General features: G+C 41.4%; 6 protein-coding genes and 2 long non-coding RNA genes across 10 annotated transcripts in view; 5 read left to right on the top strand and 3 right to left on the bottom strand.

Annotated features, from left to right (window-relative positions):
• Positions 1–18,666, bottom strand: part of LOC124326739 — a 66,604-nt gene extending 47,938 nt beyond the window's left edge. The window contains exon 1 of the long non-coding RNA XR_006915764.1: positions 18,583–18,666. This is a non-coding gene — a long non-coding RNA (uncharacterized LOC124326739). The remainder of the gene's footprint in view (positions 1–18,582) is intronic.
• Positions 289–3,558, bottom strand: LOC124326720. Its single transcript, XR_006915734.1, has 5 exons — positions 3,313–3,558; positions 1,500–1,598; positions 1,170–1,433; positions 697–1,046; positions 289–635 (listed from the first exon to the last, which is right to left on the bottom strand). It is a non-coding gene; the product is annotated as an uncharacterized LOC124326720 (long non-coding RNA).
• LOC124326249 (ice-structuring glycoprotein-like) lies at positions 5,171–6,802 on the top strand. Its single transcript, XM_046784973.1, has 2 exons — positions 5,171–5,309; positions 5,395–6,802. The coding sequence occupies exons 1-2, from the start codon at positions 5,239–5,241 to the stop codon at positions 6,521–6,523; spliced, it is 1,200 nt and encodes a 399-aa protein (XP_046640929.1). The 5' UTR covers positions 5,171–5,238; the 3' UTR covers positions 6,524–6,802.
• Positions 7,157–17,212, top strand: LOC124326653. The gene is made up of 8 exons (XM_046785576.1): positions 7,157–7,363; positions 7,440–7,529; positions 7,826–8,128; positions 8,623–8,717; positions 13,190–13,273; positions 14,504–14,592; positions 15,833–15,940; positions 17,069–17,212. The coding sequence occupies exons 4-8, from the start codon at positions 8,710–8,712 to the stop codon at positions 17,125–17,127; spliced, it is 348 nt and encodes a 115-aa protein (XP_046641532.1). The 5' UTR covers positions 7,157–7,363; positions 7,440–7,529; positions 7,826–8,128; positions 8,623–8,709; the 3' UTR covers positions 17,128–17,212.
• On the bottom strand, positions 9,512–12,074 carry LOC124326193 (glutamate receptor ionotropic, kainate 1-like). The gene is made up of 9 exons (XM_046784895.1): positions 11,831–12,074; positions 11,650–11,738; positions 11,509–11,584; positions 11,162–11,320; positions 10,906–11,086; positions 10,615–10,829; positions 10,389–10,517; positions 10,134–10,282; positions 9,512–10,044 (listed from the first exon to the last, which is right to left on the bottom strand). The coding sequence occupies exons 1-9, from the start codon at positions 11,936–11,938 to the stop codon at positions 9,771–9,773; spliced, it is 1,380 nt and encodes a 459-aa protein (XP_046640851.1). The 5' UTR covers positions 11,939–12,074; the 3' UTR covers positions 9,512–9,770.
• LOC124326448 (cuticle protein 21-like) lies at positions 17,484–18,726 on the top strand. 3 transcript variants are annotated; one of them, XM_046785283.1, is made up of 4 exons: positions 17,493–17,626; positions 17,798–18,013; positions 18,119–18,205; positions 18,300–18,726. In XM_046785283.1, the coding sequence occupies exons 1-4, from the start codon at positions 17,621–17,623 to the stop codon at positions 18,663–18,665; spliced, it is 675 nt and encodes a 224-aa protein (XP_046641239.1). In that variant the 5' UTR covers positions 17,493–17,620; the 3' UTR covers positions 18,666–18,726. The 3 variants fall into 3 exon arrangements, with proteins under 3 accessions (XP_046641237.1, XP_046641239.1, XP_046641238.1); XM_046785282.1 differs by having other exon boundaries at positions 17,798–18,103; positions 18,164–18,205; XM_046785281.1 differs by having other exon boundaries at positions 17,484–17,626; positions 17,798–18,205.
• Positions 18,727–18,878: 152 nt separating this feature from the next.
• Positions 18,879–23,285, top strand: LOC124327746. The gene is made up of 2 exons (XM_046786742.1): positions 18,879–20,029; positions 23,113–23,285. The coding sequence occupies exons 1-2, from the start codon at positions 18,879–18,881 to the stop codon at positions 23,147–23,149; spliced, it is 1,188 nt and encodes a 395-aa protein (XP_046642698.1). The 3' UTR covers positions 23,150–23,285.
• Positions 23,286–23,405: 120 nt separating this feature from the next.
• Positions 23,406–24,060, top strand: LOC124327745 (cuticle protein 21-like). The gene is made up of 3 exons (XM_046786741.1): positions 23,406–23,415; positions 23,530–23,600; positions 23,695–24,060. Exons 1-3 carry the CDS (start codon positions 23,406–23,408, stop codon positions 24,058–24,060), a joined length of 447 nt encoding a protein of 148 aa, XP_046642697.1.
• The last annotated feature ends 253 nt before the right edge of the window (positions 24,061–24,313 follow it).

Here is a 24,313-nt window from a genome sequence, read left to right as displayed (position 1 = left end):
GTGTGTGGAACAATCCAGAAACGGAATTTGACGTAAAGAGAGAGCTGTTTTGTAAGTTCAAATCCTATGTATATTAGCTACCTACAAACTCTGATATAAGTTACATGTCCACGCCAATCAACTATACGATGAAAAACGTGTCGTCACATTATTAGATCCAATGCCACACCCCACCCATAGCGCCCGAGTCACTTTCTCTCTCTTGTAGAAAGTGGAAACGATTTGTTTAGACTTTTAAACTTGGATGATGGACATTTTTTAATTGATTTTGACTGTCAAAAAATGTTGTGATTGAAAAGGCCTGATGGGGGGAATATGTTTGGTCTGTCACACACTCACACTCTGAGGAGAAAGTGTGGGGGGTCAATGATAACCATTTTTATTTCATGCTCATTTTATTTCGCTTCTTCTCTTCTCAATTTTTACTAAATTACCTAATAGTGATATGTCAACGGGATTTTTAATTCCTTATTGTCATTCAAGTTCCAAAATGGGAAAGTTTTTTCAAACAATTCAACAAATAAGTTCAGGTACACAAAACTGAATTGAATTGACCATGTTAATTCATTTTGTGGTGGTGAATGAGCTTTACTTGACAAGGAAATTTGACTGCGTAATCAAAGGAATTTTATGACCTGGAAATTAAAATTTCAATGTCAATGATTAATTATTTCTTTTAAACTTGAAGATTTTTACCTGTCAGTCTTGTACACTTCTTAGGTAACATGTTCAGGGAATGACATTTTCTTTATCAGGGTCGTAAACTTGTAATTGTGGGTTTAGTAATAAAACACATCAGTAAATTAAAGAATCAGTCGACCAAAAGACCAACAATTAGACATCACAATTGAATAACTGAATTACTTTTTATTGGGGTGTTATGTTATTACTTCCGTGAAAGTTAACGTGATTGGGACAGACTAGAAGCGATTATCCATCACTTGCAAGTCTAGGATCAACAAAATTCCCTTATTACCAACTCAAATTGCAGGAAGGAAATTATGTTGACTCCGCTGGATACCTCCGCACTAAATCATTTCCAGCATCTGAATTTTTAAAAATTTAATTACAGTCGATTTAACTTTTGAACTTAAATATTAATTTTTCTTTTAAATCAATGAATTGACGATTTGAATTTCAATATTTATTCTCAATGCTAACAAATTTACCCAATAAGACGTACTGTTGGCACAATCTACTCGAACGATCCTGTTGTGGGGTTAATCCGGAAGCTCTGGTATATCGCCTCCACTCCTTGTCAAAGGAAAGTAAGTGGAACAAACACGACAGTGATGTCAATGACATCGTGACGTTTCAACGATCGGAAATGCCCAATTGGGAAATCCTATTATCTCATAACTATTACGTGTACACGTTTGGCAGTTGATCACGAACGCTTTCCTCCCTTATGCGCTGTTGGCATTCAAATGGCACTGTCGGAAAAGAAATAACTGTTTAGCATACTTGATGACAAGAATGGACTGTCGTACTTTACTTACTTTCATCCATTACTCTTATCGTGAACACATTTTTATTTTTGTTCAAAATTCCATCCGTGAAAAGCTTTGCTCATTTTTCCACTTTTCTACATTTCGTACCTGAACATTTGTAAAACATTAGAAAAGTTAGAATTTAGTCAGAGAAAACTGTATGGTGCACAAGCCTTGTTAACACTAATTCAAACACAGCCCGCAAAAGTTGGCAGTTACCAATAGCCACCGAAATAATTTTTCAACAACATTTTTCGAAAGGTAAACACTGCTGAAATAGCTTTTATTTATTTTTTAAAAAAAGAAAGAAAATCAAAGGGGGGATACGATAACTTGTCGCCGCAACTTGAGTCGACTGCCACTTTCTTTCTTTATGGAAAGTAGACATTCTATTTGCTTGTCTCTCTCTCTCTCTTTGATCCCGTCAATCCCGTTGTTCGTGAGTAGGCAATTTAAAAGACACACATATCCGTAGAGTTTCGCCCCAGTTTAATTCGGTTTTGACTAGTTAACTTTTGACTTTTCCTAATTCTGTTTGGTTGTGTGTCTGTGACTGGTACGGTAATCTGCCCAAAAAGATACATAAACCCAGTTTCCTGTGTATATGTCGGTCTGGTTTACCCCCCGTCATTTTGGGATTGGAAATACCCACCGTCAACACCCATAAATCCCGTGTCAGGCCACGTCTTTGTACCGGTTGAGAAATCGCCGACTGGGGAAATTGTGAGCGGCCGAGATTCTACGGACGGAGACGATTGCCTTGAAAAAACAACTTGGGTCGAATTCAGAAATTCTCATTCAAGTCTCATTCAAGTCCTAGGGATGCTGAACCCGTTTTCAGTGTCTTGACTTAGCAACACACACACAAGATTACATATGCCAGTCTCGAACTGTGTATACATTTGAAATAACCTTGACTGGCGCGCTAACAAGAAAGAGCGGGCTTTTCAAATTCAAAGTTGACCTGCGATTGATTTAGACGTGTTAGGGAAAACCCAGTTGGCTGGCAATCGGATCGACGTCAAAAACAAGCTTTCCCATTCACAGAGAACGCACATTCGGTCACTGCAACGCTGATTGAATCAAATTACGAGCTTAAAAAGAAAACCAGGCATAGGCATTCTGCGTCTTGTGTCACTGACACGGTTCTTATAAGCTTTCTCCGAAAAATCCCGTCCAATTCTTTTACTAATTTCACTCTGACCAAATCTCATTTCGACCACCTTACTAGTTGCGTAATTCTTCATTAAAGGTTTTCCCCCGACGTCACCCAAGGCCGGTAATGTCGTTGAACTTGTCCGCGATTTTTTAAACATTTCAAACTTAACAGAATTAGAGAATTACCTTGAGGCTAAATTTTGGGAGAATTGGAAGATGGAAAAAAGGACTAGAGGGTTGATTCCCGAAACTGGAACTTTTGGTGACATGTTTTGAATAGACGATTTAACATTATAAGCGCTTGTAAAGAAACAAAACCGAAAATAACCCGTCTAAAAGTCTAAACGAAAGCGGCATTTTTTTTCCGCCGTGATAAATCGACTCGTGTCAAACAAGTCGACTCTTGCCAGTGCGCTGGGGCTTGCTCAAGTGTCAGGTGACTTAAAAAAAGAGAAAACTCGTTTGAGACTTTTTGAGAGAGGGAGCAATGGCCCCCCTTCCCTCCCGCCAAATTGTTTTGAGACACCAAATCAAGTGAACTTATTTGCAAACTGCTTTGGCTGCAGGTATGCGGATATACAGCGGACAATTGGGGGTACGATGTCAATTGGATCCATTTCCGTGATGTCATTGAATTGTCAAAAAGTTGTCGATTATTTCTTACTTGATTTGAAATTTCACGGAGCGGAGTTGGTTGGCTCCGAACTCGTTCAAAGTTGCCGACTGAAAGAAAGTCACAATCAAAGAGTTGTGGCATATCAAAACGATCTAACTAGATATGATTATATTATTTAGGCTGTTGCAAAAATCAAATGACGAAGAAAACGAATGACTGCGGGGCGCAGCGCGGGAGATTGAAAACGAGAGAATAGCTCTGCTGCGCCAACTGTCAGAATAATATCACCTTGGCCCGGATAAAAGAAAATCACATTATTATTATCAGCACAGCCTTTTTTTCTGCAATCTCACCTGGGTCAAGACACCACCACCTACCTGGCCGTGCGTTCATCCAAGCGAAAATAAACAATTCCAAGATATGAAAGCAACATAATACAAGACGTATTGCAAAGAAAATCACGGGACCTTGACGGGAACTGGTGGTGAAAAAAAACTGCGTAGATCTAAGATTAGATTTGATCTCTTATCACAGGTTCACGTACACGAGAAAAGAATCGGCGTGTAATTTATTCACCAGCCCCAGCAGACTCTTGTGTTCAAATTGCAAGTGGGGGGGTTTTAGAAAGTATGTTATAATACTAACCCTCCTCCTCCTTTTAATCAAATTTTTCCAACCCCGAAATGATAAGACAAAGCGTCGTGTTCTTTGAAATGAACACGGTTTTTTGTTGTTGCTTGTAATTATTAGCGTGGGTCCTTAAAAGGTGAGAATATAAGGCTAAGCCATTAATTCGCATGCTGTGAATTATATTCAGAACTGGGAACTTGAATGAATGAAACAACAAAAAAAACAAATGTACCATAATGCCAGCAGTATGACTGCTCTCTCCCTCTCTCTCTCCCCACATCCCACATAATACCTTGTAAAGTCATCTATCACTCGTCGGGAAAACTATGGGCAAGTCGGCAAAATTCACTGGAACTGGAATCGGACTTGAATTCTGCTAAATGACGCTTTCTTTTCTTTGAGATTTCAACTCGCTTTTTTCATATCGCCATCAAAGTTGATGTTATTATCTTTAGCATTTGGCCAGTTGCAATTGTCAGGACGGAAACTTTGGATTCCCTCATTTCGGCGAAATTTCCACTCGGTAGAAATGATGGGCAAAATCGTGATGACGTTATTATTAATGCAATTACGAAACGATCGGAACTGTCAAATTATTTAGTTGACACAGGGAAACCAAGTTGTTAAACGAGTGCCGAGAGATATTATTGAACTGGAAGTGAATGCTCGCGACTCCAAAGAGAATGGACTATATTTCAAGTTCTATGTCAATTAAACCAGATATCGACGAAATAATACGAAGAGGATTCTTTTCTTTTGTTTGGTTATTTTTTAAAATTGGCTTTGGGTTTTACCCAAAAAACCCTCTCACCTTTTTGGAGGCCACGTGTCACAAACATTATCGATCGATTTAATTTTCCAAAAGCGTAATACCTCTGAGATAACCTTTTGAATACAATCACCCGTGCGCCAATTTCAAGCCTGTATTTTTTCGTTGTTGTTTGTTCGACTGTCTGTTTCGCCCAAGGGGACGATAGACTTTCTTTTCACAATGGTTTGCTACTACTAGGGCTTACCGTGTATACGTCTTGTGTGTGTGTATGCGTCCAACTTTTCCCTCTTTGAGATTCTGGTTTTGAGGACAGAACCCCATCGCCATTTTGGCCAACGGAAAAAAAAAAAACTAATTCAGACGGAGGGAGGAATCTAATAAGCCTGGCTCAGCTTTTGTGACGTGTTGGTCGACTCCCTCTACTGTATACGTTTTGACGGGGATTGTGCAACGCCGTGCAGCGGACCAAATCTCACTAGCCCCCTCCTCCTAACGTCTCTCCTGTCCACCTTTAAAAAGGCCGGCTGCTCGTCGACCAACATCACATTCAATCTTGCATTCAATCTGAGAAAATGAAGTTCACTTTGGTCCTCCTCATCGTCGCCAGTGTTTTGGTCTCGCAGATCGCCAGCGCTCCTTACGGGTCAGTTTCTATTTTGCATTTCAGCTCCTAATGCTATTCATCTATCCGCAATACAATTAATTTCAATTTGTTATTTGAACAACAGCAAAAAAGCCACGGCTGCCGAGAGCAACGAGAATGAAGAAGCCGCATCCGCCGAGGTAGCCAAGGAGGAGAAAGGAGGCGAGAAATACGACAAATCGGAGAAGAAAACGGACAAGAAGACGGACAAAAGCGAATCCACTTACACCGATGCTAAAAGCGAGCCCGCCGCCGAGCCAGCTGCCGAACCCGCCTACGCCGACAAGGCCGTCGAAGCCGCCGCTCCCGCCGTCGAACCCGCTTACGCCGCACCAGCCGCCGTTGAAGCCGTCGCCGTCGTTGAAACTGTCGCCGCTCCGGCCGTCGAAGCTGCCCCAGCTGTTGCTGCTGTTGCCGAAGTTGTTGCGCCAGTCGCCGAAGCCGCCACCACCTACACCGCCACTGTTTACAGAGTGGCCCGTTCGCCCACCGTCGGTGCCGTTGCCGCCGCCGCTCCCGCTGTCGCCGCTCCGGCCGTCGCTACCGGTTACACCGGCCGTGCCACTTGCGTTTTGAATGTCTGCATCCCTGAGCCCATTTCGGCCGAAGTGGTTTCTGCCGAAGTCGGTGTCGCCGGAGCTTCCGCTTCTGCTTCCGCCGTCTCGACTGCTCCCGTCACCGCTTCCGCTGGTGCCGCTACCGTCGCTAAGCGATCGCCCACCGTTGGCGCTGTTGCCGCCGCCCCGGCTGCTGCTGCCGCTCCGGCCTTGTCCCTGAACACTGCTGCCGCCACTGGTTACAGCGGTGGTGCCACTTGCGTCAACAACGTCTGCGTCCCTGAGCCCATCTCCGCTGAAGTCCTATCCGCCGAAGTCACCGGAGCCGTCACCGCCACTGCTGCCGCTTCTTCCGTCTCTTCTCCGGCCGTGAAACGATCCCCCACCGTTGGTGCCGCTGCCGGTGCATCCGCCGTCGTTGCCGCCGCCCCCGCTTTGGAACTTAGCGCTGCTTCCGCCACTGGATACAGCGGTGGCGCTACTTGCGTCAACAACGTCTGCGTTCCGGAGCCCATCTCCGTCGAAGTCTTGTCAGCGGAGGTTGGCGTTGGCGCATCCGCCACCGCCGCTGCCGCCGCCGGACCCGCTGTCGCCGCTCCTGCCCCCGTCAAGCGATCTGACACTCCCCTGTCAGTCTCTGCTGCTCTTTATTATTAGAACAGTTTAAGGTGACATTTTTTTTTTTTTTTTTAATTCTCTTGCAATAATTCAAAAGTATTAGGCTTCCATAGCATGTTTGGTGTACCCGCGAGCACACGAGCAATTTTATTATAATTCCTTCCCCCATGCAACAATGTCCCCCCCCCCCTGCATGGGAAAAATTCATAGCCCACTTTTATGGAGATCAAATATTATTAATATAAATAATAATCAAATATGACTGTATCGTCGAAAATTTTGCTGGGATTGAAATCAATAAACGATTTTTCAGCGCGATTGAAATTGTTGCAAATTGGACGCCAGTGATGGTAATCGTGAACCGACGAAAGTTCACGTCGAAAACAACTTTCTTTTCTAATGTTGAACCAGAATATGGAAATGGTGGAAAACGTGTCGCAGAGTGAAATCGTCAAAATACTTTCCCCCCCTTTCTTTTGAAATGTGAGTGCGTCATTCCTGTTACTTTTTCCATTTATTTTTAAATGTCACATCGGGGTCATTTTCTCTACTAGAATGGCGTTGGTTTTCAGCCACAATTTAATGGATTAATAGTAGTGGCTGCAAATTAGACCTGATCCAGTGAATCGTCGTTTAATTAGGTGATTGAGAGATTTTCAAATGTCTTTCTAATTTCTACCGCTAGATGACTCTTCCACTATTGAGATGCCAATAAATTCGTCTGCTTCAATCAGATCTAATTACTAATTAGCATATGGTAATTGCTAAAGTGGTTTTGACTGAGTGTCACGTTTTAGAACCTCCATGCAAGTCCTGAAGGGAAATTTGAGTTGCCCATATAACGTAGCTTCTGTGGTTATTGTAGGATTGTTCCCGATGGTAATTTTGATTGCAACTATGGTGCACAAATATCGAATATAATTCGTTTCTTTGTTCAATCAATTGTGGGTTACAGTTCCTCCATGCACGTGGTTGGTGCCGAGCATGGTGCCGAGTCACTGATCCGGTTCACAATATTGTGTTGAGTTCTCATGAAATCAAAATGGTAATTATTCATGTTTCCTTAGAACAATTTAGAGAACTTTGTTTTATTACTTGTACGTTGATTATTAAAATGAGGTTGAAGCAACCCTTGAATAGTGTGTTCGATATTAGCATTCCTTCTTTGTGTAATTAGTTTGTTACATTTAATATGGGATCTTTTTTAACTACCCTTTTCATATAAGTTCAGGATAGAGTTTTTGATTACCATTGAATCAGAGTTTATGTTCTGTTTAGTCTGTGTCTTGTATTATGCAAACCCCTTACTTATAACTATCACATCATCTTTTGTTTTCACAGGTCCCCTTTCCTATGGAGCTGGTGTCATGGAGAGATGTCATTAGAATCCTTCTGTCTAAATCCCATTTCCCTGAGTCCTTGTGTACATTCATGTGAGGGTGAATGTATTCACGAAGACATCCTTTCCTTGCTCTCCCACCTAGAGTTGGCTTCATCTTTACACCTCTTTGATCTAGTGGTCACTGGTCAGTCATCAGTCTATTTCATGGCTTCTTGCATTTGCTGGACGTACCCGCCAGAGCAACTTGGGCGACCATTTTAAGGAATCGATCTTCGTTTTGGCATATGACTTCTTGGCTGATGGTAGGCAAAATCTCAGCTTTTGGTAGCAGCACTCTAATAAGACAGAGTTTTCAGTTCAACTTAATGTTTGTAATTTTATGAAACTGTAGAATCTCTCGTGATTCTATTCACGAATTCCCTTTGAGTCTGCAACTTTTCAAAATGTCTTAACAAACATTAAAGACCCTTAAGTGAATGGTTGGTGGATTAGAAATTGTTGGCTTTCGGTAGAAGAATATCGGGACAAGCCTGGTAGATCTGTCGAAGAAACGAAGACCAAGATAATGTTAAAAACAAGAATTAGACCTGTAAATACCGGTATCTTTTTTCGTGTTATTCGATTGCTGTAATTGTAATTGAAGACTTGCAAAGAATTGGTTTGATATTTTAAAGAAATCTAACTAGGTAAAGGGACCTTCAATAATGTCGTGGAGCTCTATTCTAAATCAAATTTACATATTTGGCTTGTGTTCTTTCTTTCTGTTCTTTGTTTTAATTTTTCTCACTTATCTTAGATACTGGGCATTGGTATCACCATCAACTTTTGGACCTGTGGTGTGAACGGGTCAGCTTTATTTGCAGCTGAAGGACTGTGATGGCGAATGCAAAGGTAGGAAGACTATTTCTAACTGTTCTAAGGTGTTTAAGTCCAGTAAAGCTTAACAAGTGGCAAGATAACAATCGAAACGAGTATAAACGAAAGTACCGGTACAGTTGTTGACATCTCGCCTTGACTTGCGCTACTCTTTGTCGCACTTTTTTGTTCCTTCTGTAAATTGACAGAAGACTACTCACTGCGTACAGTATTTGTGAAGTTCAGACGCTTCAGCTTCAATTTGATTTTAAATTTTCGAACAGATTGGTTTTGTCTTTAAAGCGGCAGACTAGATTCTTTTGAAAAGGTTTATTGCTTGTGTAGATTTAGGTTTGAATTCAATGACTTTCCCGGGACTAAACCGTTTCTAATGCAGTATGCCATCTATGAACTTGTTCTTTCAACTCATTCTTTGTGTGTCTCAAGCTGAAGGAAGAATGGCATTTTTACAACACCGTTATTTTGTTAGTGGAGATGTAATCAACATTTCGTCGTTGGTTATGTCATCCAGACACTAGAAGAATAGCTTTCTGATGCCAGAATTTTTCAAACGAATACGAAAGGTTTTACCAACTGTATTGCGAGAACGGTGTGCTATTCTGTCGATCCAGTAAGGTTGGAAACTACAGAAAGCTAGCCGTCTCCTGTTGAGTAACATCGTTTAGTCCTTATTCAGTTTCTATATTTGGCAACAGCTGCTATTCGTGGCTATTCATAATTAAACTCAAGATGTACAAGCGACAAAATTGTAGTCATTCTTGACAGTCATAGTTTACGTTTTAGTTGACGTGTGAATCTGCCCAGCGGATGTAAATTTCATTTATTCACGAAAATTTTTGGTTTTGCAGTCATTAAAAGTAAAAACAAACAAACTTTGAATGAATTGGCGACATTTAATGGGGAATAGTTTCCAAGATCTCGTGTTTTTTCGTGCACAACTGAAGTGAAATCTTGTCATCTCGACTAACACTTTCTTGGACATTAAAAACTGACCATAATCCATCAAACTCTATTGACTTTTTACTGTTTTAGACTGATAATTTCACATAAATTCAGGCCCCCCAATCGTTATTTGGTGCCAGCAAATCTGACTTTGTTGCGTGAACGTCCAAGACGATGCTCTCGTATGGAAATTATTTTTTCAAAGAGAAATGCCAAAGAAGAAAGGCTCAGTCCAACCAATAAAACTATAAATGCACCGGTTAAGTTTTTGAACGAAAGTGAGGAATTTTTTTTCGGCGCCGTGTTTCCATTTGGGGGTTTCCCGTTACATTGAGGAGGCATTGGGCGGAACCATAATTCCCAGAAGTCGATAATTCCAGATTGTTGCAGCTCCAGCAAACTAATTTGAATTTAGTTTTCATTTGAAATGACTAAGACATTCAATTTCTTTCAACGATCAACATTATAACCATCAATAGCTTTACGTACCCTTGATTTATAGTTTTAGTATAGGGACTTTGTTTCGGTAGGGCAAACGTTGAAACGATGGTGGCGAATCCTTCTGTTGCGAACTGCAAGTTGCATTTCCCAGTCTTGTTGAACTCTACTTTGATTGCGTCCTTTGCAAAAGAACTTGCCTAGTTTAATTATCAAATTAGTAAAAAAAAAAATCTATGTCGTTTACAACTTTTCAACTAATTGATATCTTGCAAAAATCAAAGTATGACATTCATTGCATTTTACTTCCATGAAAATGTTACTTGATCCTGGCGTGACCTTTTGAATGCACTCGGAAATGTAGGCGCACCGAGAATTCGATTTTGAATCGAGTCTTTTTGCTATTTCTCTATAGATAGCCGTAGTATCATTTTTCTGTCCATGTTGAGAACAAAAGAAAAGTTGTCTTTATTGTTTGATTATCGGTGGCACAAGAAGTAAAGAAGAGTGCGCAACTTAGTTTCAAACTTGCCTGAATTAAGAGGTCGATAGTTCGTACTCTAACGAATAAATTGATATCGCTATTGTCAAAGATGTCGTAGATGGAGTTGATTAGCGGACGATTGACTGGAGCCACCACGTAAGTGAAGAGAATCGAGGAGTAGGCCTGGACGAATGTGAAAGTCGCCAGTGTCCAAACGCCGGCGACCAAACGAATCGACAACCGTTTCGATTCGCATGGCCCCCCTTCAAACGAATTCCATTTTTGAATTCTCTGATCCTTAAATATGTAAGCTTACATTTTCTATATATCAAATCAAACCTTGAGACAGCAACAATCCGTAAACGTAGATGTAATAGTTTGTGGTCTTTGCTTGCACCATTTTGTCATCTCCGAGTTCTATTGCGTTCGTCTCTTTTTTTGAAGGTTGATCGAGAAATTGTTGAATCGTATTCAAAGCGATAATGACACATAGAATCGACACGCCAAGTCCCAACCAAATCTGTTTGTAGTACAAAAAGTGTTTTGATTTCAGCATCAAGATATCAAGATGTCAAAAGTTTATGTGTTCATATACCGGCCATTGGAAAGGTTTGATGACGGCGTTGATGTTGGCCGTTTCATCGGGAACGGGAATCAGGATAGCGAAATTGTCATAAGTCCAAGGAATTGTCAAATCTACGTTTTTATTTCGCGAAACGGTCGGAATAATATTGTTGATCAGCAGGTCGCATTGCTGTGAATAAGATTAAAGGATCAATGTTTGAATATCTACTATCTTTATTGTCATAGATTGTATAATATTTTTGAATTAGTGATTAACGCTATCGATAACTGTAACGTTCTAGATATTTGTAGTGATTGTATTTGCAGTAATGTTAAGGTGAAATCTGACGTTCAATAGAAATCGTAGAAGGACTTTACGTTATCGATCAAGTAGTTCAACTGCCCTCGTCCTACGGTGGGTTCGAGTCCGCCTTCCACTGGGACCATCTCGTGCCTAAAGGATGCAATATGAGCTACACACATTGAAGTCTCGATGTATAGAAAACAGGTGTTGGTTACGTGAAATTGAAACGAGCCGATAGGTAATCAAGGAGGACACCGCCTTTAAGCGGCCCCAGCAATACTTTGGGATTACCACTCCAACTTGGCTGGAAAAAAGAAAAGTACGTGCCTGGTAATTGAATTGTCTAACAGACCATTCATGAAAGCAAAAGATGAAAAAAAAAATCTGTAATTGAACCCAGATGACGCGAAGGTGTTTGCCATTGAGTGGATTCGACACAGACGAGGAGCAGGAGAAAATGCTGAACCAAACAAAGAAAATGAGATAGGGTAATGTTAGACGCATTGTGAATTAGACGTGAGAGCAGAAAGCTAACTTCTCTATATCTGCAAGAGTTAACTAAGGTCGCAGATGCTTTTATAGAGGGGGGTTAGAGACGCCATATCTTCACTAGTCGCGCATCATTTTCAGTTTGTTGCTGTGGAAACCACAATTTGTTCAACCAGACAACAATACAAATTTTCAATTATCCCAAAATTTTTAACCTAAAATCAATTTCAGCTATGGCACTCTTTATCTCGCTCTTTATCACTTATAGATGCTTGTCAAACCAGTTTGTTATTTTTTATTCTTATGGACAATTGCTGTCGACTGGCTTCCAACCATCCGGAACGTTCGTTCGTTATCGCGTGACCGAGAGGGTAAAAATTGTACAATTTCGGGATCAATATGATTCAAATTGAAACAAGCAATGCAACTGTGGTGCGCTGTGCTTTGGAGACGGACTCGGATGGTTCATGGGATTCCCAAAAAAAGATTCTTATCGCGTTTTCAGTCTCGTTCAAACTTGTATGCGTTCTCCGTAGCTTTGCTAGCTTGAAAATCTTTCCATTTGTGTCATTTCGTCGGTAGATGCCACCAAAAATGCTACATAATGTAAAATCCCTGTAAAATAGTTATCCGATGTTTCGCGGTCCAAGTACATTAGAGATTAGACGTCGATCAATATGATGGAATAAAAAATGCCTTTTATCACGACATTTTGTCAAGAAAAAAATCGACAAAATGTCTAGTTATTACAACGCAGACAATGTTCCCTTTGCATTCTAGCAATTAATACCCTTTCAACTTATACTATACCGGTACCATTGTTATTCAACTTATACTTTAAAGAGCATGTTGCAACAAAATGTGGTCAAAGTGTCTCACTTTTTCAAAGACAAAGTATCGAACAAACGCACTCGACAATTTTCGTAGACCTTTTTTTTTTGTCAACCTTTCTTACCTATATCGATTATTTCGAAAGGAATAACTTGAACATTGCCGAATGGAAACTTGTGCTGACGGGGTGGAGTTTTCCAGACGATACATACGAATGCTCTTGATTTCCAATTTTTTTTATGCTTTCAGATTAATCTGTTAACCAACTTTCTAAACTGTTTGAACCGGTTTGAATCAATTTGTTTTCAATTTGTGGATGTGCGATTTTTAAAACGGATGTTCGACTGCTGCTTATTTTCTTTATTTCTGTAATTTGTTACCTTATTCATAGTCACGGCATTTAACTAATAAATATTTTTTCTCTGCTTCTCCCAGATTTCGGTATCATCAGCTTTCGGATCTTTGGTGTGAACGGCCCATCCTTATTACCACACGAAGGACTCCAGTGGCAAACGCAAGGTAGGAAAACGTTTTCTAACTCTTAAGGTATTTGTCCAGTAAGCTAAATAAGTGACGAGACAATGAAACGCATTAACGATAACGAAGAAACTGTTAACATTATTATTATCTCGCTTATTATAACGTTACCCTGCAAATTGTCGTTACGGTTCTTCGAGATCTTTTATTTCTGCTATCTCTTCTAAGTTCTTACTTTCTCTTTTAAGAAAATCTTTCTTCTATTCATCTCCAATTCCCTCCCCCCCCCCCCCACCCCCAAAGAAAACATCGAACTATATGAGGCAGCATAGATTGTTTTGAAAGAATTGAATTTGAGCATAGATTTTGTATTTTATAGACTGTTGATCTTGCTTTTCTTTTAATTTTGTAACGCAAAATTATCGCCACGTTTACATCTTGCGCGCGCTACTGTGTTGCTCTGAATGGCATTGGTATTCGATTTGATTTTCCCGCGTGATCAAAGACGTCGTTTTATCATGCCATCTTGTGGCCAGTTCATTCACTTCGTCACTTAAACCTGTTTTCATTTTTTATTGGGCGGGCACATTTGAATGGCTATGGCAACTGAATCACAAAATTGATTAAGATAGTACGTCCGTAGTTAACGCCCGTTAAAGAGATACAATGGAAGTCGTAAGATTGAAAATTAGCCAAACGAGGATTTTCAAGTTGATGGTTTTGCCTAAGACCCAAAACGACCAAGATAATGAAACAAGAACTAGACCTATTTACCGGTATCCTGTTTCGTGTTATTCGATTGCTGTGATTGTAATTGAATATGGTTTGCAAAGAGTTGGTTAGATTATCTTGAAGAAATCCATCTACACGAAGGGATATGAGCCTCGGTAATGTTTGAAAAAAAAAATGTGTTGAATAAAAAGGTTTTCTTTCAACTTTTTGCCCAGACCAATAGATAAAGCAGCCTCAATTCATGCGTAATAAAAAATATAATTGGATTGAATTTCGACTAGTTTGGGGGAGGGGGACCGAAGATGATCATTCGCTATCACAATTCCGTTTCTAAATGTTGCCAGGCGAAAATCGACATATCCTTCTTTCTTTCTGTTGGTGGTGTCAACATAAATGTTGTAGCGCCCTGATGTTGACGTTGTACAGTTTCTTATTTTCTGCAACACGGAAATTCTTTTCTTATGCTCTTTACTTATGTAATTTGTTTCTTTATTCAATCATGGCAGTATGTTATTGACATTTTTGTATCACTTTCCGTAGATACTGTGCACTGGTGTCGCTATCAACTTTTGGACCATTGGTGTGGACGGGTCAGCTTGGCATCTGGAGTCTGCAGTGGCCAACGCAAGGTAGGAAGACTATTTTTAACTGTTTTAAGTGTTTTTTTAGTCCAGTAAAGCTTAACAAGTGGCAACATAACAATCGAAGTGTACGTAGAAACAAAAAGACTGGTGCAGTTGTTGATATTTCGTCTTGACTTCGACCACTCATTGTCTCACTTCTTTCTTTAAATTGACGTTGGGGTACTTCGTCATCTGAGTCTCGGCTAAATGTTGTAGGCAGTAACTCAATCGTCTAACTGTTAACGGCAAGGCTTGAGGTTTAAAGCCAAGTATTTCGTGAAGCTGTTATGTCCGTCAGGCTTTAGTCAAAGTCGTTAGACTGTTTTCTCGCTGAACGTTTTCGTTGACAGGTTCATAGTAGTTTCTTTCTAGATGGAACATTCATGATAACCTGGAAAAGATTTTCACCTGTAAGGGGATTGCTCTTATCGTCGATGTATTTTCAATTCTTATCGTGCATTTAGTTTCACGTTTATAGTTGTAATACGATTTCACTTATTTTAGGGTCAACCTAGTCTGCGATCAAATAGAAAACTTAGAAGGACACGCCCCAGCAATACTTTGCGGTTACCACTCCAACTTAGCTGCGCTTAGCTGGGGGAAAAAAAACGAACAAAATTAAGTTAACATTGAAGTAATCGCAAATCTCTTGAAGTAAAAAAAACCCATTATGACGCGAATGTGTCGGCCGTTGAGTGGATTCAGCGGAACGAGGAGCAGTGAAAAATGTTGAACCAAGCAAAGAAAATTAGATGGGGTACTGTAGATGCATTGTGAATCAGACGTGAGAGTAGAACGGTAACTTCACTATAACTGCAGGACAAAAATTTTGTATTGCTCAAGTCTGTACACATCCTTTTTCAACTCCTGCATCATCCGATTATTGGCGACTGAACTGCAGTTTCAGTTCACTTTGATTTTGTACCCCGTCAACCCTCAGCTTGAAAATGATTAAGTTCAAGCACATGAGATGGGCTGTTGTCGGCCGAATGCAGTCGAATTGAATGCCTTTCTCTTTTGGTATGTACTACAAAAGTAAACTAATCGAATTTTCAATTTAATATGGAACAAATCCATTTGCTACTCAGCAGACCTGCGCCTCAAAATTACTTTGTAATTAACGGTGCCACTGCAGATAGGTCGACTTCCATAATAAAAGCAGTAAAGCACTAATTACAAATTCGAATTTTTTGATTTCCCCCGAGAGTTGATCATTCTTAACAAAAATTATGCTCTATTATTTTAGGTTGGCAGCCGGGATGTTCTAAGGCCTTTTTGCGAAGCGGAAAAAATGAGACAGGCAATAAAAATGAGATGACACTGACTGCACCGATGTCCACGAGAGAGGGAAATCGTAAGTTATTTGGTTAGTCATTCACTCATTGCCGTTTAGAAATATTTGGTTGCATTATTTCTATAAGAAAAATAATTAAGAAAATATCCAGTGCCTACGTTTGTGCGATGTAATAGGTTGAAGACGGTTGAAGAAGGTGAAACGGGGGCTTTTTTTCGGGAAGGGAGTGGCGGATTAGCTATTGTTAACAAGAACAGCGGTAATGAGCGCCTGAGAGTTGATAGAGAATTGAGTCGTTGAATTTGCTTTGTGGGTTCCTTTTTTATTTAAAAACATGTTGGCGATAGTGAAATTATGCAAAATTGAAGTGAGCGAGGGAAAGTGTTTTCTATATTCAATGAAAGTTCTTAAATGTGCGGTACATTCAATCCGTGTAAGTTTTTTGGCAATATTCTCAGTCTTGGTATCGTTAAGGAAACTCGATTGGAATTTAAATTTAATCCATATTCAATCGAAATCTATGTTCTTTCTCCACATAGGCCTTCAAATACTTAATTTAAGCATTAACATTTCTCATTCACTACAAACATTGTAGAAATAAATCCAATTTCAACAAAATAGTCTACATTGAACTGAAGGCGCATTAAACTGAAATAAGGCAAGTAAGTGAAAATGTTAATTTGTGAAAATAGTGCGCTATTCAATACTGATACTTGAATAAACAAGATTTTACACTTAAACGATAGTAACCACTAGCGATGAAAATCAATTGAAAAGCTATTCTCAAGTAAGATGACCTACTTGATTTACTTTCTAATAAAAGTGAAGTGGCAAGGTGATCGAATAAAAGTTGCTGCAGTGGTTCCGATTCATTCGAATGGGTGGGAATCTAGGATAATATGGCTTCGGGCATCATTTCAACAGGTTGATGAGATATGGAGTTGAACGACTTGCGACACTGACCGGGATTTGAAAAACAAGCCGAGCTATTGGCTTCTGCTGTTGGCAACAAGCTGAAAATTTATGCAAGGAAATATTCCCCTTGCACATGCACCTTGAATCTTGGGCGCGCCAAATTTGTAACTTTTATGCTGTTTGTTTGAATAATGAGACTACTCGGTTAAGGTCAGATGTAATCAAATTGTTGCATCGCTAAAAAGATTAATTTGTAATGTTATTTCATTGCAGATCCATCATCTAGCATTTCGCAAAAACGTGTACGCATGTGCACCAATCGTGCAATTTAAAAAATTTAGTCGAGACTAATCTTTGCGATAGACTACAATTTAAGAATGAAAGAGAAGGTTTTGAAGAAATAAGAGAGCATGACCGCTTAATTTTTTCAAAAAACAAAAAAAGTTAAGTAACTTTCCATGTAATTGTACAATACACTGTCTATTCCTTATTCAGATACTTACACAATTTATAGGGAATGCAAATCAATCTAAGGCTAGCGCAATCAAATCAGATATAGATGGCCAATATTGGCAAGCGATTAATTGGGAAACAATGCATATATTTTTTGTTTTTCATACAGTCTAATATTATAATTTTAGTCAGTGTATACACATCTAGTTTAGTGGTTTTACCTTCACCTTCTTTTTATATATAGCCGGAAAACGTCCACACCCACAAATTCCATTAGGCATCACTCTCTTGTGATCGTATAAAATCGCGGACGAATCGAATTGAAAGTATCAGTTATCTAGCTGTTTCAAGCAAGTCAACTACTACTCCAACATGAAGGTAAAATTCGTAAACGCAAGCGTAAATCCCCTAGAAGAACAACTAGATGAAATTGTCTTTCTATACAACGAAGCATTTCGGTTCGCTTGTGGAGACTTAAAACATGAATATTTCGGTTCGATTTCTGTTAGATATTAATATAATTATGATTTCTTTATTTTTAAATTGCAGTTTTTCGTCCTCGTTGCCCTTTTCGCCTTTGCTGCTGCCGATTCTTACAAGGCTGCTGAGTACAAAGCCCCCATGTATGATTCTCCCAAGTACGAGGCTCCTAAATACGTAGCCCCTAAGTACGAGGCACCCAAGTACGAGGCACCTAAATACGAGACTCCTAAATACGAGACTCCCAAGTACGAAGCTCCTAAATACGTAGCCCCTAAGTACGAGGCACCTAAATACGAGACTCCTAAATACGAGACTCCCAAGTACGAAGCTCCTAAATACGAGACTCCCAAGTACGAAGCTCCTAAATACGAGGCACCCAAGTATGAGGCTCCTAAATACGTAGCTCCTAAGTACGAGACCCCCAAGTACGAGACACCCAAGTACGAGACACCTAAATACGAAGAAGTCACATACGTAAGTTGAAGTTCAATTAATTAACTAACCATGATTAAAATTATGTAAGTAATGAAAATAATTCATCTTTGTGGTTGAATTGCCACATTTTCAGGCCGCTCAACCCTACAGCTTCGGATACGATGTCCAGGATAAAGAATCTTACACTGACTTCGAGCACAACGAAAAATCTGACTACAACGTAGTGACCGGATCTTACCGTGTGGTTCTCCCCGACAGCCGCGTCCAGATCGTCACCTACAAGGCTGACGCCAACGGATACACCGCTGACGTGAAATACGAAGGCGAAGCCAAGTACCCCGAGTACGTTGAGTCCCAATACAAATCTGCTGCTTCCTACGCTGCCCCTGCTTACAAGGCTCCTGAATACAAAAAACCGGCCTACACCGCTCCAGCCTACACTGCTCCAGCCTACACTGCTCCAGCTTACCAAGCTCCTGCTGCCTACCCTAAATATTAATTCCCATAAATCACGATCTTCATTTTGAGATTATTATTTAATAAATCACATCTTCTAACGATTTCAAAGCATTCAAATGTCTTCGTGCAATCTTCATCAGAAAACCCTGAACACTGAAAACCCGATTGCATGTAAATCGCTCGACCTTAACTTATAGTGTTGACACTTGTATTTAGCCCTTTCAACGCAAACAAAAAACAAAAGAATAACGATATGGTCCGCCTCAGGACCTCAACGCCCCCTTTATCCTCAGACGCTTTTCGGCTCTTACGCAAAACGGTCATGCCGTCAGATAGTTCAACTTCGTCATCTTCGGAAAGTGATTCTTCAGCCTCTCGCCGTTCTCGTCGTTCAAGACGGGAGCGTCGTCCAGCCCAAGATCGGCCGGATCGTTCTCGCAGCCCACGTCGCGGATCTCGAGCTCCAGACGAGGCAGAACAGGAGAGGTTGGAGCGTGAACGGAGGGAACGGTCTAGAGAAAGGTTGGAGCGAATCGTGGAAGAAGATCGTTTAAGGAGAGAGCAGTCAGAAGAACGGCGAGCTCAACAAAATCAGCCAAGAGATGGACAACCGGCAGATGGGCAGCAGCCAGGAGATGAGCAGCCAGGAGATAGGCAGCCAGTTCAGCCGCCGGGTCAAGAATCGAAGCAGTTCAAATTCACGGTGGCCAGGAAGAGAATGAAGGTCTTCAGGAACTGGATGACAACCTCTTTAAGCGCGCCGGAAGCCAGAAATCTTCGTGATAGTTTCATTCCGAGTTTCCCTAACTCTGGTTTTGATTTAGTTTGTCCCCAGGTAGACTCTTCTTTTTCTCGCCGCTTCAAAGACATTAAAACTCCAGAGATGTCCAAGGCGGAGGCTACGGAAAGGTCCCTGAAAGCTGAACAGTACAAAATTTTGGATGTAGCGCGTCCGCTTTTATTCCTGAGAGAAAAAATTGCGGAATCCGCAGATTTGAGAGATTCTCCATTGGCAGAAGCAGCAGATACGGCCCTGCGTCTCTGGGGCCACACGTTTCACAATGTGACTACCAGCCGACGGGAAAATTTGCTGAAAGTTTCGGATCCGAAATTTCTCTCCTTGTTGAAGGAGCCCCACCGTTTCAAGCCGCGGGAGTGCGCTTCGCTTTTTGGTCGACACTTCATCAAGAACATGGTGAAGGAGGCAACAGACGACCAAACTCTTAGAAGCATTAGTAGCAGCCATAGCTCGTCATCAAGGCCTAGAGCGGGCAGCAGCGGTTATCGTGGCACCTCATCAAGATCTCATCGTGGAGGAAATTTCGGTCAAGGAGGCTATAGCAACGGCTATAACGGCGGCTCATCCGGCACCTTTAACAGGAGCAGAGGAAACCACTCAATCAGGTCGGAAAAATTATCTTTAGTACCTAATTATTCCTTAGATTCTCCGCCCATTGTGGGAGGTAGATTAAGACATTTTGTTGATTCCTGGAAATGTTTGTCGAGTGATCCCTGGGTCTTACAAAGCATCAGTCAGGGTGTAAAGTTAGAGTTTTTGGCGAGCCCGTTTCAAGCTCGTAACCAAAGCAACATGGAAATGGGGGAGAGTCAATGGGCGCTCTGTAATCAAGAAATTCAGGATCTTGTAAGAAAAGAAGCTATTGAGCCGGTTGAAGAATCGGAACAATGTTTTGTCAGTGGGGTGTTTATTATTCCCAAAAAATCGGGTGGGTTTAGGCCGATAGTAAACTTGAAAGCTTTAAATAAATTTGTCTGTTCCCCTCATTTTAAGATGGAAGGGGTTAGTTCTTTACAAGAGATCATTCGCCCCGACGATTTTTTTACAAAAATTGATCTGAAGGACGCATATCTTACCGTGCCTCTTCACCAAGAGGACAGAAAATTTATTCAAATCAGGTGGGGGGGGGCAACTTTTCCAATTCAAAACGCTAGCCTTCGGTCTGACATCCGCCCCCTTTTTATTTACTAAAATTCTTAAACCTATTGTGACCTTCCTACGGTCCCAAGGTTTTCGTCTTGTCATCTATTTAGACGACATTTTGCTATTAAATTCTTGCAAAAAGGAGGCGGAGCGGGAATTTTTGGTTGCCACGGAGCTTTTAGAAAAATGTGGTTTTGTGATAAATGTAGAGAAATCTATCGGCACCCCCCACCAAGTAATCGAATTCCTGGGGTTAATTGTAGACTCGCGTAACCTGTCACTTTCCTTACGCGCGGAAAAAGTTGACGAAATCATTCGTCTGTGTCAAAATTTGTTTTCGAAAAGTTCCGCACCTTTACGGGAGATTGCTAAAGTCCTCGGTCTTTTTGCTTGGGCGATCAAGGCCGTTCCTTTTGCCCAGTCCCATTATAGAGAGTTGCAGAGGCTCTATATTGATGGTTGCGTCTGGTTCGAAAATAATTTAAATTCTTTGGTTTTATTAGACAACGGCTCTAAAATTAATTTGTCCTGGTGGGTTGCTAATTTGATTAAATGTAACGGAAAGCCAATGTTGGCGGTGGATCCCGATCTGACCATCTATTCGGATGCATCAAACTCAGGGTGGGGTGGCGTGCTTAATGGGGTCTCGACAAGGGGCCCTTGGACGGAAGCAGATAGGCTGAGGCATATCAATGAATTAGAGCTTCTTGCGGCATTATACTCTCTCAAAGCCTTCACTAGTCAATTGGAGGGAATTTCTATTCGTTTAATGATGGATAACTCCACGGCCGTTTGTTATGTAAACAAAGCCGGAGGGACGCGTTCGAAAAGTCTTAACGATATAGCGGCGGACATTATGTGTTGGTGCGAGAGTAGAAAAATTTCGGTCCACGCAGTTCATCTCCCTGGAATATTGAATTCTCTCGCAGATCTGCAATGCAGATGGAAACGGGAGTCCAGCGACTGGAAGCTCAAGACGTCCATCTTTTCCCAGCTGTCGGAACTGTGGGCACCGGAAGTGGATTTATTTGCATCCCATTGGAACCGGCAAGTGGCGCGGTTTATGAGCTGGAAACCCCAGCCGGAATCGGTGGCGTTGGACGCTTTCATTCAGAATTGGAAGAATCTGAAAGGATACGCGTTTCCCCCGTTCAATCTGATCCACCGATGCTTGATCAAGATCAGGAGGGACAGAGCGGACGTGCTGATGGTAACCCCAGTGTGGCCGTCTCAGCCGTGGTGGCCAACGATTTTGGAGCTGTCCTGTCGGCCGGCCCGCATTTTGATACCGAGCGAGGACCTGTTGCTGGACGCGACGGGCACCAGCCACCCACTCCTAGTGCGAGGGTCCCTCCTGTTGGCCGCATGGATCTTATCAGGCGACGATATGAAAACCGAGGCCTTTCGGAGGGAGTGGTGCAATTACTCCTGGCCAGCAATCGCGAAACCACATCAGCTACTTACAAAAGTGCCTGGAACGTTTGGTTCCATTGGTGCTCTAAGAGGAGTGAAAATCCCTTGTCTCCTACTCTAAATTTGATTTTGAAATTTTTATCGGATCTTTTCGAAGAAGGTAAAGCGTACAGGTCAATAAATGTGTATCGGTCAATATTGTCCGGTACGCTGGAAAAGATAGAAGGCTGGGATGTAGGTAAACACCCTCTGGTTGTCAAACTGATGCAAGGAATTTTTAATTCTTCCCCTCCCAAACCAAAGTATACTGGGTTTTGGAGCACAGATACAGTTTTGGATTATATCGAGTCGCTAGGCCCCGATAGCGGGTTGAGCCTAGCAGTTTTATCTAAGAAATTAGTAATTTTGTTGGCTCTCACTTCCTTGTTTAGAGTTTCGGAGATTGCATCTATTGATTTTTCGTCTATGGTTTTCTCAGGGCCGGCAGTGAAGTTCGCCTTGTCAAAGCTCAGAAAGTCGCAGACACCTAGCTCAGCAGGAGCGATCTTCTCCTTAAAAAAGCTCACGGTTTTGTCAAACGTCTGTCCAGTCTCGTGTCTTGATTATTATTGTAAAGAAACACGCAAGTTCAGGAATGATTCTAACTCTAATCTTATGTTAAGCATTAAATCCCCCCACGCCCCGATCGGCGCTTCAACGGTGGCCAGATGGATCAAAGATTTTCTGGGCGACGCAGGAATTGACACGTCAATTTATTCAGCGCATTCCACCCGTGGGGCGGCCGCATCTAAGGCGGTGGCGACGGGTTTATCAATCGAAACAATTTTGCGTTCGGGCAACTGGTCGTCCGAAAGCGTATTCGCCAAGCATTACAGTCGGCCAATCGAGAAAGAAAGCGTGGCTAGCCAAGTGCTAGGTGGTGCCAGTGGTTTGGCTGGTTAACGTGCTTTGAAGTCACTATAAGTTAAGGTCGAGCGATTTACATGCAATTAGTAAATTGCTCGAGGTCGCGAAGCGACCGAAGAGCAGTTATGATTGTATGTATAATAAAGCGAGACCTTAACTTAGGTTAAGGTACCCCCCCAACCCGCTCCTAACTTTATTAATCGTTGTTTTTCTTCATTCCTTTCAGAGGAAGAGGATTTGGCAGTAACCAGCATAAAAGGTGAAGAGTTGGCCTACTCTTTCGGATCAGCGGCCCTGAGAAGATTTCCCGAGCCTTAAAGGTCTGAGGATAAAGGGGGCGTTGAGGTCCTGAGGCGGACCATATCGTTATTCTTTTGTTTTTTGTTTGCGTTGAAAGGGCTAAATACAAGTGTCAACACTATAAGTTAAGGTCTCGCTTTATTATACATACAATCATAACTGCCCTTCGGTCGCTTCGCGACCTCGAGCAATTTACTAATTAAGCTTCACTTCTCAGTTATGTTATATAGTTAAATACGTTAGCTGTTTCACTATTTTTAAAAGTGGGGTTATCTTTTCCTACAATATTCTCCATTTATTTGTAAAAATGATGCACCCAAGTATGAGGCTCCTAAATACGTAGCTCCTAAGTACGAGACCCCCAAGTACGAGACACCCAAGTACGAGACACCTAAATACGAAGAAGTCACATACGTAAGTTGAAGTTCAATTAATTAACTAACCATGATTAAAATTATGTAAGTAATGAAAATAATTCATCTTTGTGGTTGAATTGCCACATTTTCAGGCCGCTCAACCCTACAGCTTCGGATACGATGTCCAGGATAAAGAATCTTACACTGACTTCGAGCACAACGAAAAATCTGACTACAACGTAGTGACCGGATCTTACCGTGTGGTTCTCCCCGACAGCCGCGTCCAGATCGTCACCTACAAGGCTGACGCCAACGGATACACCGCTGACGTGAAATACGAAGGCGAAGCCAAGTACCCCGAGTACGTTGAGTCCCAATACAAATCTGCTGCTTCCTACGCTGCCCCTGCCTACAAGGCTCCTGAATACAAAAAACCGGCCTACACCGCTCCAGCCTACACTGCTCCAGCCTACACCGCTCCAGCTTACCAAGCTCCTGCTGCCTACCCTAAATATTAATTCCCATAAATCACGATCTTCATTTTGAGATTATTATTTAATAAATCACATCTTCTAACGATTTCAAAGCATTCAAATGTCTTCGTGCAATCTTCATCAGAAAACCCTGAACACTGAAAACCCGATTAAGCTTCACTTCTCAGTTATGTTATATAGTTAAATACGTTAGCTGTTTCACTATTTTTAAAAGTGGGGTTATCTTTTCCTACAATATTCTCCATTTATTTGTAAAAATGATGTAATCTTAAATCTT

This window comes from Daphnia pulicaria, chromosome 2 (genome assembly GCF_021234035.1).
Source record: "Daphnia pulicaria isolate SC F1-1A chromosome 2, SC_F0-13Bv2, whole genome shotgun sequence".
Classification (NCBI taxonomy): domain Eukaryota; kingdom Metazoa; phylum Arthropoda; class Branchiopoda; order Diplostraca; family Daphniidae; genus Daphnia; species Daphnia pulicaria.
This window is presented reverse-complemented; position numbering and strand designations above follow the sequence as displayed.